Source organism: Nyctibius grandis, chromosome 4 (genome assembly GCF_013368605.1).
Source record: "Nyctibius grandis isolate bNycGra1 chromosome 4, bNycGra1.pri, whole genome shotgun sequence".
Classification (NCBI taxonomy): Eukaryota; Metazoa; Chordata; class Aves; order Nyctibiiformes; family Nyctibiidae; genus Nyctibius; species Nyctibius grandis.
The window spans coordinates 69,882,451-69,895,749 of NC_090661.1; the positions used below are offsets into that span (position 1 = coordinate 69,882,451).

The 13,299-nt window shown below is 52.6% G+C and overlaps 1 protein-coding gene across 1 annotated transcript in view; it reads right to left on the bottom strand.

Moving 5' to 3' along the window:
• The window catches only part of LOC137663222 (protein Smaug homolog 1-like), a 49,195-nt gene extending 36,728 nt beyond the window's left edge, over positions 1–12,467 (bottom strand). Inside the window, 2 exon segments of the mRNA XM_068400176.1 lie at positions 11,961–12,282; positions 12,284–12,467. Of these exon segments, the coding sequence (XP_068256277.1) occupies positions 11,961–12,282; positions 12,284–12,373 (412 nt within the window). The 5' untranslated portion in view covers positions 12,374–12,467.
• Positions 12,468–13,299: the final 832 nt, after the last annotated feature.

Genomic DNA, 13,299 nt, shown 5'->3' on the forward strand with positions numbered 1-13,299 from the left:
TGATGGACGTCCCACAGTCATCACCCCCCCATCGTCAGGGAGATTTCACCCAGAAAGAAACAGGACTTTGCTACAGCACTGCAGCCTTTCCCACCCTCACTGACTTAGTTGGGATTTTCTCCTCCCTTGTCTCTTTTTACCCATTTTCACTCGTTCAAGAAAGCCATTTACCCTCCTCTCTTGTAGGCACCACGGCCCCGATTTCGCAAGACAAATTCCTCTGCGTTTCAGCCTCATCGGCTCCCTCTGGCCTCGGTCTCTCGGGGGATCGCTCGCCCCATCCCGAGCACCCTCCGTCGGGGCTGGCGACGTCTTATTCCTTCTCCTCTACCTTCTTGGAGTCCGCCGAGGGTCAAATGCAGTATCCAGTCTGCAATGTTCCCCAACGGTCCCCCGCAGCGATGCGATAGCCACGGCTGCTATCATAAAACCCATATTAATTCTTTCCCATTATCGCTCCAAATTAACTCAGCTCAGCTTTCCACCTCCTCTACACACCGACAGCACGTGCATCCTAAAAATCCACCCTCATCATCCTCCGAAACCTTCCCGATTGCTCAGATATTGCCTGATGGAGTTGTTATGACACAGATCTCTGCGCCAGCTAACACGGGACTAGATTGCTCAGCAAACCAGGGAGGGGGGACTACGGCTACAAAAAAAACATCGAATGCAGAGCAACCAGCCTCGAAGAAAATTGCATAACAAACAGGAACAGCAAACTTGAAGGGGGGAAAAAAGATTTTAAAAAAAAAAAAAAAAAATCAGCTTCAAGGCTGCCAAACCAGAGCCATTGATTACAACGAGTTTGATCCATTTGCATGCAGAGAGCTTTGCTTTGGAGCCGAGATGGAAACAGAGTCTTAATATAGCTGGAGAGAAAATATCCTTCTTGCGCTATCCGAACTGCACTTTGATAGGAAGCAGCCACAGAGCAGATGGTGCCTATATATAATCACCAGACCTATTATCCCAGCCTCTTTTAGTAATTTGAAGGATGTGATAACCACAAGGAGAGCAGCAAATATTCCCCCTCCCTCCCTCCTTCCCTTCCCCCTGCTAAGAAAAACACACCAAAAAAAAAAAAAAAGGAAGAAGCTATAATTATGGTGACAATTAAAAGAATTTCCAAATGAAGTAAATAACTATTTTGTGCAGCGCTCCTTTAAAGCAGAAGTCAAAAGTTAATTAAATAGCAGCACGTTACTGAGTCAGGAGAACCCAGCAAGTCCCCGTGCAGACTGGAGCTGCTTCAGATGAATCCCAACCCCAGCACTCCCCTCCTCCTCGCTGCCCTCCTGCCATGTCTCTGCAGCTGCCGTTTGATGGCGGGGGGAAGGAGAGCTCATCTGCCTCCGTTCCTGGGCTTGCCAAAGCCCGGAGTTGCTGGTTTTCAAAGGATGAGTGATGGAAAGGAGATTCCTTCCGGGCGTTTCTCCCCCCACGAAGATGCTCAGGGAAACATCACAAATCTGGTTTTCATGATGTTGCGAGGGAAGGCTGGGGAAAGGGGGTGTCGGAAGGTGGTTGTGGAGGAGCAAAAAGGGGTTTTTGGGGGGGGTTGCATGCCTCTGCCAGCATGGACCCTTCGTCCCCTTCTGCAGCTGCCTGCTGGGCACCCCAAGAGTGCCCAGCAGGAGCCCAGGGGTGAGTTGGTGAGAGCAGTCCCTAGCTGGAGGCAGACGGAGGCATTACTCATCAGGCACTTTACGGACGTAAGTTAATAGTAGAGGCACTGAGGAGCATCCCCGGGTACCTGGCTCCCAGACGGAGCCCCTGGCCCCGTGCCGATGGTGGCTCCAGCGGTGATGCAAACTGCAGACAGGGACCCACGGGCGCTCACAGGGCGATGGGAAAAGCAAAGCTTCCCTCGGGAGAGCAACAAGCTCCTACGCAATGAGTAACTGCAGCTTACTGTCATCTGTGCCAGCACCCGACAGGCACCAGGGCGGCTGGTAAAATACATGCGGCTCTAGGAGGGTCCATCCATCAACAAAACCTCCCGGTCAACTGACGCGGGAGACTGCCGAGGGGTCTGAGAGAATTACTGGGGATGTCTGACTTTGCTCCACAGCCTGGAGAGCATCAATCAGCTGCGCTGGCAGCTTCTGCGCCGCTTCCAGGTCAGAAGTGTGATTCATTGGCAACAGGAATCCCAAGCACCGTAGGATAATGCATAAAACCATCTCTGCTGCTTCTTAACTCCCCTCCCCGAGACACCCGGGCTGCTGTAAGGAGAGTGGAGGCCGTGTTGGAGCCGCAAGCTTCAAGCTCCTCCCAACCCCAACTTGCAGGTCAAGGATGGTGTCCTACCCCCCACTGCCAATGGACCAGCAAGGTGTTAACGGCCGTGCAAAACCAGGGCACGCAGCCCCTGCCCTGAACGCTTACGGTCGGTGATTGCACCGGGATTTCACAAGCCAAGAGGGTGGGAGTGTCCCCGGGCGCTGCTGGAATAGAGGTTCCCAAATTAGGTGGCCTCATTCCAGCCTGGAAGCTGCAGAGCCATCGCTCTGTGAGTAGGGTACGTGAATTTGGGAGCGGTGCCCTGTAAAGCAATCACAGAATCACAGAATGGTTTTGGTTGGAAAGGACCTTTAAGGTCATCGAGTCCAACCGTTAACCCAGCACTGCCAAGACCACCACTAACCCATGTCCCTCAGCACCACATCTACACGGCTTTTAAATACCTCTCTAAGGAGATGTGTGGGTACATGCAAGGATCGAACCTTGCCTATACCATGTTTGGAGGAAGCAATGGTGTGGTCCTGAGGATGCATGTGTGACATGCCCTCTTTGGGGACAGCCACGCATCACCAACTGGCACCCAGTGCTCCCCTTCCCCGGCCACGCAGACCAACCACCACCCCCTTCACTGCTTCCCTAACAGCTGGGCTGTTTGCCAGGGCTGTGGCAGACCAGATTACACCGATTGTTTAAGTGCCTAGAAGCATCATTTGGTGTCGTGAGGGCTGGTTTAGGAGCACCCACGTGGGTCTGTACCTACCAGCAGCCGAAAGCAACCGGTGACATCCATGTATGCTTATGTGCCACCCATGCAAGCCACCGCTCAGCCCAGCCTCGAGGTCCCCTCCCCTCTTTCCCTTTGGGACCACAGTAGGACCCCTCCACCTTTCGGTGACATCTGCCTCCGAGCATCATGGCTGATGAGGGGCCAAGCAGAGGCAGGACCACAAGATCCAGCCGATTGCCCGCGTGAAAACCCACTCGCTGCAGCACGCTGGTGGGCAACGCGTTCACCTCCCTGCCTGCTCCCTCTGCTTGGCAAGCAGGTGTCTACCACTCGCTCGGCGCCGCAGGATGGGCACGCAGCCCAAAAGCCCTGCCTGCCGTAGGCTGCACATATGCCCGTTGGCATCACTCGCTCCCATGTGAAAGCAGGGTGGGCAGGGCGGGGAGGACCCCATCTCCATCTCTGTGCTGCCTTTGCTAACTGCAAAGCCAACCACAACCCCCCCAAAGCCATCTGCGCCAGGCAAGAAACTTCTTCTACCTCAAAGGCTGCATGGCTGGGCATCCCCTATGAGTGATGCTAACTGTCAAGAGCAAGTCCCAGCTCAACAGGAACAGGAAAGCCACCCTCCCAAAGGTTGGCCTGGGGACAATGTCCACAGCCAAGCGTTTGGTAAGGGTCAAGGGGCTACTCTGTGTCACCGTGTCAATCCTCACACTTTTTTTTCCTTGCAGTGCAAAGCGTGGTCTTTGGGAAGACAACAGGTAAGCTGCTTAGCTTTGATGACAGTCTAAGACCTCCATGGAGATGCATTGCAGGTGGGACCTCAGCAGCATGTTGCCCTTTGTCGGCCACCCCCCTTTTTGGTCAAAGACACAGAGAGAAGAGAGACCCTCCGGGAGCAAAGAGGTGACGGGAACGTGCCATAACAGGCGCAAAGGAGGAACAGAAAGCACTGGGGCAGCTAAACTGAAGTCTCAAGGATAGAACAGGTTCTGACCATTGCTCAAGTACAAGAGTCCACCAGGACACTTCAGTACACTGGGTTAGGAAACACTGAACACAGCAACATGGATGCTGAGAGGTGACAGACCAGAAGGTAGGGCCAGACAAATTTCCTGCCCAAAGCATCTTCAAGCATCTTCACCTTGAGCACCTGAAAGCAAGCACACAGCAGAGATCACACAACCATAGAATCATTTAGGTCGGAAAAGACCTTTAAGATCACCAAGCCCAACCATAAACCCAACACTAGCAAGTCTAAACCATGTTCCTAAGCACCACTTCTACACGTCTTTTAAATATCTCCAGGGATGGCGACTCAGCCACTTATTTGCTGTTGTATTTGTGCATATTCTACATGGATTTGAGAAAACAACTCTGCTCACACGTTACCTTTTTGTACGACAACTCTGTTTTTAAGCTACAGAATTAGCAAGATATTGTAGTGATGGGACCCTGGCAAAGTGGGTGACTCCTAGAAATGTTCTCTTATGGTTACATGCAACACTAGAGGGCATGAGCAAGACAACCAATGCCCTCGTTTACCACAGCTGAAAAGTTCAAGCATAATAAAGGCCAACGAGCTTCTCTCAGTCCATTAGTAAAAGAGGAAAAAAGCAAACATTAGAGGTGTCCCCACCTGGCAGGATGAGTGCCAGGGTGCCAAGTCTCAGTACACAGCACGGTCAACTGAGGAACAAGTTTCTGAAGGCAATTCCTGAGTACAAAGCTAATCACCCCCTTGCAAGAACAGTGCATTTGTTTGCTTCACTGTTGTAACCTTACTAAGGCTTTTGAACTCTTTATTTTTGACCAAGCAAACCAGCATGTTTCGCTAACTTTGCATGGGAGGAAACATGTTGCCCTGCGTAAGTCAAACATACGCTGAGGACACACAATCCCCTTCAGGTGTCGTAGCAAAACTACACAGAGGAGAGCATTGTCAACCCAGCACAAAACAGGGTGGTCCTGCAGGTTAAAACATGCAGTTATCCCGTTATCAGGCTCAGTTTGGATACTGGGTACGACAACAGGGTCGGCTCCAGTGGTAGGCAGCGAGCTGTTGCACAACAGTGTAGGGGAGGAAGAGTCAGGAAACCCACACTCATAGCATCACAGAATCGTTTTGGTTGGAAAAGACCTTTAAGATCATCGAGTCCAACCGTTAACCCAGCACTGCCAAGCCCACCACTAAACCATGTCCCTCAGCACCACATCTACACGGCTTTTAAATCCCTCCAGGGATGGGGACTCCACCACTGCCCTGGGCAGCCTGTTCCAACACTTGACAACCCTTTCGGTGAAGAAATTGTTCCTGATATCCAATCTAAACCTCCCCTGGTGCAACTTGAGGCTGTTTCCTCTCGTCCCATCACTGGTTACTTCGGAGAAGAGACCCACACCCGCCTCGCTACACCCTCCTTTCAGGTAGTTTTAGAGAGCAATAAGGTCTCCCCTCAGCCTCCTTTTCTCCAGGCTAAACACCCCCAGGTCCCTCAGCCGCTCCTCATCACACTTGTGCTCCAGACCCTTCACCAGCTTCGTTGCCCCTCTCTGGACTTGCTCCAACACCTCAATGTCTTTCTTGTAGTGAGGGGCCCAAAACTGACCACAGGATTCGTGGTGCGGCCTCACCAGTGCCGAGTACAGGGGGACGATCCCTGCCCTAGTCCTTCTGGCCACACTATTGCTGCTACAAGCCAGGATGCTGGTGGCCTTCTTGGCCACCTGGGCACACTGCTGGCTCATATTCAGCCAGCCATCGACCAACACTCCCAGGTCCTTTCCCACCAGGCACTTTCCAGCCACTCTTCCCCCAGCCTGTAGCGGTGCATGGGGTTGTTGTGCCTCAAGTGCAGGACCCAACACTTGGCCTTGTTGAAGCTCATACCGTTGGCCTCGGCCCATCGATCCAGCCTGTCCGGATCCCTCTGCAGAGCCTTCCTCCCCTCAAGCAGGTCAACACTCCCACCCAACTTGGTGTCATCTGCGAACTTACTGAGGGCGCACTCGATACCCTCATCCAGATCATTGATAAAGATATTAAAGAGAACTGGCCCCAGCACTGAGCCCTGGGGAACACCACTCGTGACTGGCCGCCAACTGGATTTAACTCCATTTACCACAACTCTTTGGTTGTTCATGACACTCTATTCATGACAAATGCTTTTTTGGCATTGTTTCTTCCCCCGCAATTCCCTGATGACCTGGGGAAGAGCTCCACCATCTTGTTCATCTGTTCTCTCACTAGGGAGTCCAGAACTGGGGCAAATATAGCCAAAATTCAGCAAATTACATCACGCACACACATGCTGGCCAACATTCAGCTTAGTAGCTGCAGATCTGCCTGTATGGTCACTGTTGGGACTGAGTCTCTTCTGAGAAAAAGCAACAGAACAGAAAGCCCTTCCCAGGATGGCAGGGTCCCTACAAGCTGCCATTGGGCTTGCCCCAGAGCCAGCAGCACTGGTGGGATCTTCACAGAAAACTCTATGAGATGGTCCTGCCTTCTGCAGGGTGCCCTGCTGCCACCAGTATCTCTGCATTTCTTGTGGTACGGGGAGTTCGATCACCAGCACATCTTGCTGGTGCCACCTGAGCATCACTCTGAAACGTAAGCATTTCTCAAGAGCTGGCAGGTGCAGGGGGAGAGCCATGAATCTGGACTGGCATGCATGGAAGGAAGTACGCTGATTTATTCCTTCTCTTCAGCTCTAGGACAAGAGAAGAGATTTTTCTTTCTCAGGACAAGGTTACATAGGTGAGTATTTCTCCTGCGTTGCACTGCTCGCTCGCCTTCTCTCTCCCCTCGTAGACAAACAACACCAGTTTTCTCCAGAGACTCCCATGGGAAGGGTGTAGCAGGTCTGAGCACCCGCATCTGTCCCATTTGTGCAGAGGTGGAAGGGTCGCCACAGACTGGCAAACAGCTTTGCTGGTCCAAGGACCTCTCTGTTCCCTCACAGGGGAATCCAGGCAGCACAGTGACAATGAAATACCGAAGAGCTGGCAACATCTCTCCTGTATGAACACAGTCCCAATGCCTGGGATTTCTGCTCTGCAGGATATTCCATAGCAAGGTCTCTGTAGCTATTCATCACTGACCTGTGATGCACACCATTACCTCATCCCCTGGTGCCACCCAAACCACACCTCCAGGCATTGGTGCCACTCCAAGTGACCCAGGGCGCACACTCCAGGGACACATTGGGTGCTCACCCAAGGACAGGACTGCGGGGTGCCACCAGCCACGCACTCAGATACCACCATTACCAGTCCAGGGACCTCCTCTTTTTGCAAGGACAGACAGGAGATGGACTCCTAGACACACAAGGCCCCAGCAAGACCATGCACTGCCTACCTTCTCTGGGGCCATTCCCAACCCAATGTGCCATTGCTTTATGGCAGCACTACAGCCCATCCAGAGGCTGGGCAGAGCTCCTCTCCCCCAGGCAGGGTGACAACTGGAGATGCTCACCCTGGCTGAAGTGCTGCCTGTGCTTGGCACTGAGCTGCCTTTTCTTCTGGGCAGGCACTGGCATAAGGAGGTCCTCACTCCTCTGCCAGAAAGAGCCTGCAACATCTGGCTCTTAATTCATAGAATCATAGAACCGTTTTGGTTGGAAAAGACCTTTAAGATCACCAAGTCCAACCGTTAACCCAGCACTGCCAAGTCCCTAAAAAAAAATAAAACCAAACGTCTGGGGCAAGGTACTGTTGCTCCTGCAGTAAAACCAAAACCTTCTGCCCCTGTGCAGCCACTTGCCCCTGGGAACTTGGTCTCCACAGGGAGAGCATAGGAAAATCTCACCATACAGTGACAGACGAAGTAATACAGAATCACAGAATCAATCAGGTTGGAAGAGCCCTCTGGGATCATCGAGTCCAACCATTGCCCTGACACCACCATGGCAACTAGACCATGGCACTAAGTGCCACATCCAGGCTTTTCTTAAACACCTCCAGAGATGGTGACTCCACCACCTCCCTGGGCAGCCCCTTCCAATGGCTAATGACCCTTGCTGAGAAGAAATGCTTCCTAATGTCCAACTTGAACCTCCCCTGGTGAAGCTTGAGGCTGTGTCCTCTTGTCCTACCACTAATTGCCTGGGAGAAGAGGCCGACTCCCACTTCACTACAACCAGGTTATCCCCAGGTTATACACTGGGAGCAGAGGACCAAGACACTGGTCCAGCAGATGCATATCAGAGCCAGGAACCAAATCCTTAACTCTTTAGCTGTGGCTCAACAGGTTCGGTGTTGCCAACTGGAGTTGCTGTCACTCCCACCAAACCTTGTGCTTTTCTTTCTCTTCTCTTGCTCGCAGACCTTACAGTCCAATTCAGACCGGTGTACCTCCACCCCACCTTCCCAGCGCTGGACAAGCACATTTAACAGCAGACCTTCCTTCTGCACATATTCCCTTCCGAGCAGGCGGAAAACATGGGGTTAAGCCACGCTGTACTTCCATTGGACACCCAAAACGGGCAGCCACCAGACCATGCTCAGGTGGAACCAGTTACACAGGGGAAACGCAGGAGCTGGAGCCCTAGTGCAAGAAACCCTTGGTATGCAGCTTTGAGAGCCAGCTGCTGTTTTCTGTCCTTTCAGAGTTTCCAGGCCCTGTCTCCACTGCGAAGGCGTTGTGCAACCCGGGCGTTTTGCAACCGCCGCCTGACTCAGCCGCAGAGCCGGGGCTCTGGGCTTCACCCTGTCCCACCGCGCCTGGAGCAGCTCTGGCCTCCTGCCCACCTGCACTCCCAAGCCCACGCTGAGGCTACCTTTACTGCCGGCACACTAAAGCTTGGTTTGAAGTTGGAGCTGAAGTTCCACGGGATGGGCTGAGAAAGCAGAGAGAGGCCATTATGGTGATGCAGTGGATGGGCATGAACTTCCATTGCATCGCGTGAGTCCATACCCTCAGATCGCTCCAGGCCCAAACCCATCTCTTATGATGCTCCTGGATCACCACTACTGTGGTAAATCCAGAGCCGTGCCTCCAGAGTGGCCCTGCAAAGGCTGGAGAACTCCAGCAACATCTCCTCAAACCTTGGCTAACACCAGCCAGCACCGTTAAGAGAGAGCTGGAGATGAACCAAGCCCAAACCAAGTCTCAAACCTGGGTCTAGGTCACGTCAAAGACAAGGACAGCACAAATCATCACATGAGCTTCACCTACCCATATTTAAACCCGACGCCGTAATAGCGTTACACCTAATTATGCCACAAAACCAGACGAAAGTACCTCGGGCAAGATCACCACGTTACTCCTCCGGGAAAGACTTTGCCCCATTTTGGTGTCAGGAACAGGCAGTGCTTTGGCGGGGCTGGGTCGGGGAGGGCTGTGCCCTGCAGGGTGTCGCTGGATTAAGCCCCTGCCCAGATAAACACCTCCAAATACAAGGGAGAATTTAAAAATAATAACACTAAAACCTAAACAAACAGGAACGGTTTGAGGGCTTTGCTTTGGAATAAAAGACTAACGGACGTATTGATTGACTCAAGGGGCTGGGACAAAGGCTGACAGACGTGTTTATTTTTTAGCATCTGTCTGTGGACTGACTGTGCTTGTGTCCAAGCAAATATTGCGTTAGGACGCTTATGAACTAACACATGAAGCATGGTCAGGCCGTCTCCAGCTCAGCCCGCAGGCTGGCTGAACATGCTGCCATCAAAATACGTTAGCAGGAGTTACAACAGCTTAACACTGAGGAGTAGACCGGGCTGAAGATGTGTTAGATGCCTCTGCAAAGCTACTCAGCCTTGGAAATACGTGTTGACCTCGGTGTGGGGAAACGGTTCCCTGAATATGGACTCTATCAATCTTGCAGCTCACGGTGCGAGCGAGCTGCCCCGGCGCCACGAAAAGCAGCTACTGCAAGATGCCAGGAAGGACCGCACCGGGCAGGGGCTGCTGCTCCGGGACTTACGGCCCGGGATGCTGCGGCAAAGCGAGCGGCAGGGACGGAGGAGGGATGGAGCCTTCCAGCAAAAGACCAGGGTAAGGCGCAGGGCTGTACAGCCCCTGCTGACAGACCCACAAATACTCCCGTTCCAGTGCTGTGCACACCTAATTCTGGAGAATTTAGGAAAAAAAACACAGTGGTGTTGGTAGCTCAGGCACTGGTGAGTAATTTGGCTGTTGCCTGGGTTTCGGCACCTTCTGCTAATACCTGGGGACCCCACCGGGCAAGAGGTGGGCTGCTACGTCTGCTACAAGGTAAGTCTGCATGCAAAAAGGCTCAAAGGAACACAAAGGGGTTTTTGACAAGCGTCCTTCAAGACCTAATGCATCTTGTGGACCTCCAGCCACTGTCAATGATCAACCTGCTGCACCTGCTCCCTGCTTCCAGCTCTTGATGCAAGGAACCAGACCCCTTCTGAAGCCACCTCTTCCTGCCACCTCCCCGGCATGCAAAGCCTCCGAACCATCAGGCATTCAAACCCACAAGGAAGAACCCCCCAAAAAATAATCCCTGGAGAGGTCTAACAGACCAATCGCAAACACATCCACAATTCTTCTCACCCTGCCTCCTTGTTAAGCCCTTCCCACGCAGCTTGGTCACCCTGAAACAGCTCAGAGAAGCTGAACCTCACACAAGCCCACGGCAGCAGGAGCCAGGGCTTCAAAGACAGCGAACAGGATGGGCATGATGTTCAGAGTCAGTGGAGAAGCTGAGACCCTTCTGCTAAATCACCACGTGGCAAAGCAGGCAGTGCTGCCAGCAAGGATGGACACTGCAGATGCAGGGACCAGGGTGCCACAGAAATAAACCCAGAGCTGCATTTCTTATCATCATTGATTTGAAACACCACCTAAAAAAGGCACCAATTACAGGAGAGGGAAAAACCCAGAAGCCTTAAGTGACCATTTTAAAGCTTTCAGCTATTCAATTGTGGGTTTCTGTGCGCTGATAGAGAAGCCAGCGCCCTCGCCGCAAGAAGCCTCTCCTCCCCAAAGCATCCCTTATATCCAGGGAGATGCCAAGCATCTTGGAGAGAGACCTCCTGAACACCCCAAAGCGAAGGAGGTCGTCCAGCCTTGCAGGTGAGATGGTGGCAGTAACCCCAGGTGACAGCAAGGCAGGCGTGACAGCCCTCCACAGGGGGAGAGGGTGGGCAGAGGAGCTCTTGAACCCTGCTGAGAAGATGCTTTGCTCCTCCTCTCCCACGGATGGCTCTCAGGCATCAACGGCAGCTTTAAAAAACAGTTATAGCTGCACTACATCTTCATGCAAAACCACTGATAAATGTCCAGTCATGGTGCTTTGCAGCGTCTCCGAGTGTCCGAGCCTTGGGCTGGGCTCTGCACCATCCACCGCTCCCACCAAAGCCTGGCAGGGCCTCCACGGGGGGAAGAGCTACCCAGCTCTCCTGGAAAACACTGAGGACTCTGCATCTAACCCCCCCTGATCACCACCAGCTTCGCACCTCGATGCGCTGCAGACACAAGGGCATGTTTCCAGATACACCCTGAAGATCGTGGATCCCAGCCCTGCTTCCAAAAACAATGCCTGCGCCTCGGGGCCCCAATACCATTTCCTCCCAGTAAGTCCCCAGGTCACTTTTGGACTGGCTTCAAGTCCCCCAGCTCACTTTTGGACATGAAGCATGAGCTCCCTGCTTGCTTTAGGAACTCTTGAAACGTGAACTGCAAATCTACGTGGAGCTACATGAAATAAAAGGGGCTCCCTTCGATAATGCACATTTTTTGCTCTTACAGCTTGGCTGTTTTTCCCTCCTCTCCAGCTGTCAGGTCTTTAAAATCCCACAGAACTAGAGAAAAAAATTTTAAAAGGCAGGCAGGAAATAAAAAAGCAGGTAGGGGAAAGGAAAAAAAAAAGAAAAAGGAATTTTCTATGGCAGATGAACCCAGCCCCTCTGCTAACCATGGCAAAGAAGTATTTTCTAGTGGGATGGGGGGGACCGTGCTGTGACGAGTGGCCGTGGGTGGCCGTCCCCAGCGCTTCCCACAGGTACTTACTGGTGCTTGTGCTAGTGCCGATGGTGTTGATGGTTGTGGGGACGGAGGAGGAGGAGTAGAGGGGCAGATGGCCGTTCTCGCACGCCAGGTTTTTGTCCTGCCAGCTGGAAGCGCTGACACTTATGCCCGAGTCTCGAGAGTTTTGCCATCCGTTGAGCTTGTCGTCGGAGTTTTGTCTTTGGTGATAGTAGTGCGTCTGCCCGTAGTCCACCGAATCCGACCGACCCTCTGCTCTGCCGCCGAAGCCACCCGACGTGCGGTCCTCAGGTGGTTGAGCCACATGGCCAGGGGCGCTCCTGTCCTCCAAGGAGGTGGCAGGGTTGTATCAAGGCGTAGGAGAGCAGCTGCCTGCTCTCCTCGATGTGTTTGGTTGTGTTCGATCGAGTGGGCCAGGATTTAGGCAAGAGCTTCATGTATTCGACTTTTGCCTCGATGTTTCCGGGCCTTCAGTAAAGGCAGGTGGGTAACAATAGGGAAATCACTTATCCTTGGATTCCTGTTGCCATTGGTTAAGTGATTCCTGTTGAAGGAAGAGAAAAAAAAATAAGATAATCAAGAAATGGGCAAACAGAGCTAATAAAGACATAAACAGACCCTGTCAGGGTAAATACAACACGCCAAAGGGATGCCTGCATCCGTGATGCCACCGCGTGAGCATCTCCCAGGCTGGGGAGTCACCGCTCTCCAAAAACCAAGGTCACGGCAAGGTATGCCAAACCTGCACACCCAGAGCTACCAGATGCGCCTGAAAATCACTAAAAAGCAAATCACACCCACATCTCTACGGCCACGTAGCTCCACTGCTGTTGTCCTAATGTTAATCAAAGTCATGAGAGGGGCTTTTTACAAAGGGGCATGGAGTGATAGGACGAGGGGGAATGGTTTTAAGCTGAAAGAGGGGAGGATTTGATTAGATATTAGGAAGAAATTCTTCTTGTGAGGGGTAGGGAGAGACCCTGGCCCAGGTTGCCCAGAGAAGCTGTGGCTGCCCCCTCCCTGCCAGTGTTCAAGGCCAGGTTGGATGGGGCTTGGAGCAACCTGGTCTGGTGGAAGGTGTCCCTGCCCGTGGCAGGGGGTTGGAACTGGATGACCTTTAAGGTCCCTTCCAACCCAAACCATTCTATGATTCGGCCCAAATTTTCCGTATGGTTGCAGATTACACAAAATACTACACAACAGCACTTCATGGATAAACCTAACCTTTACAAGCACTGGTTGGGAAATGGAAAACGTCAAGGTTCAAATGAGCTAACACAGGCAAGAGCCACCGAGGGTGAAGGAAAGAAGCATCCTAGCAGGAGGGCAACAACCAAACCAAGGTGTTGGTCCATCCAGCAGC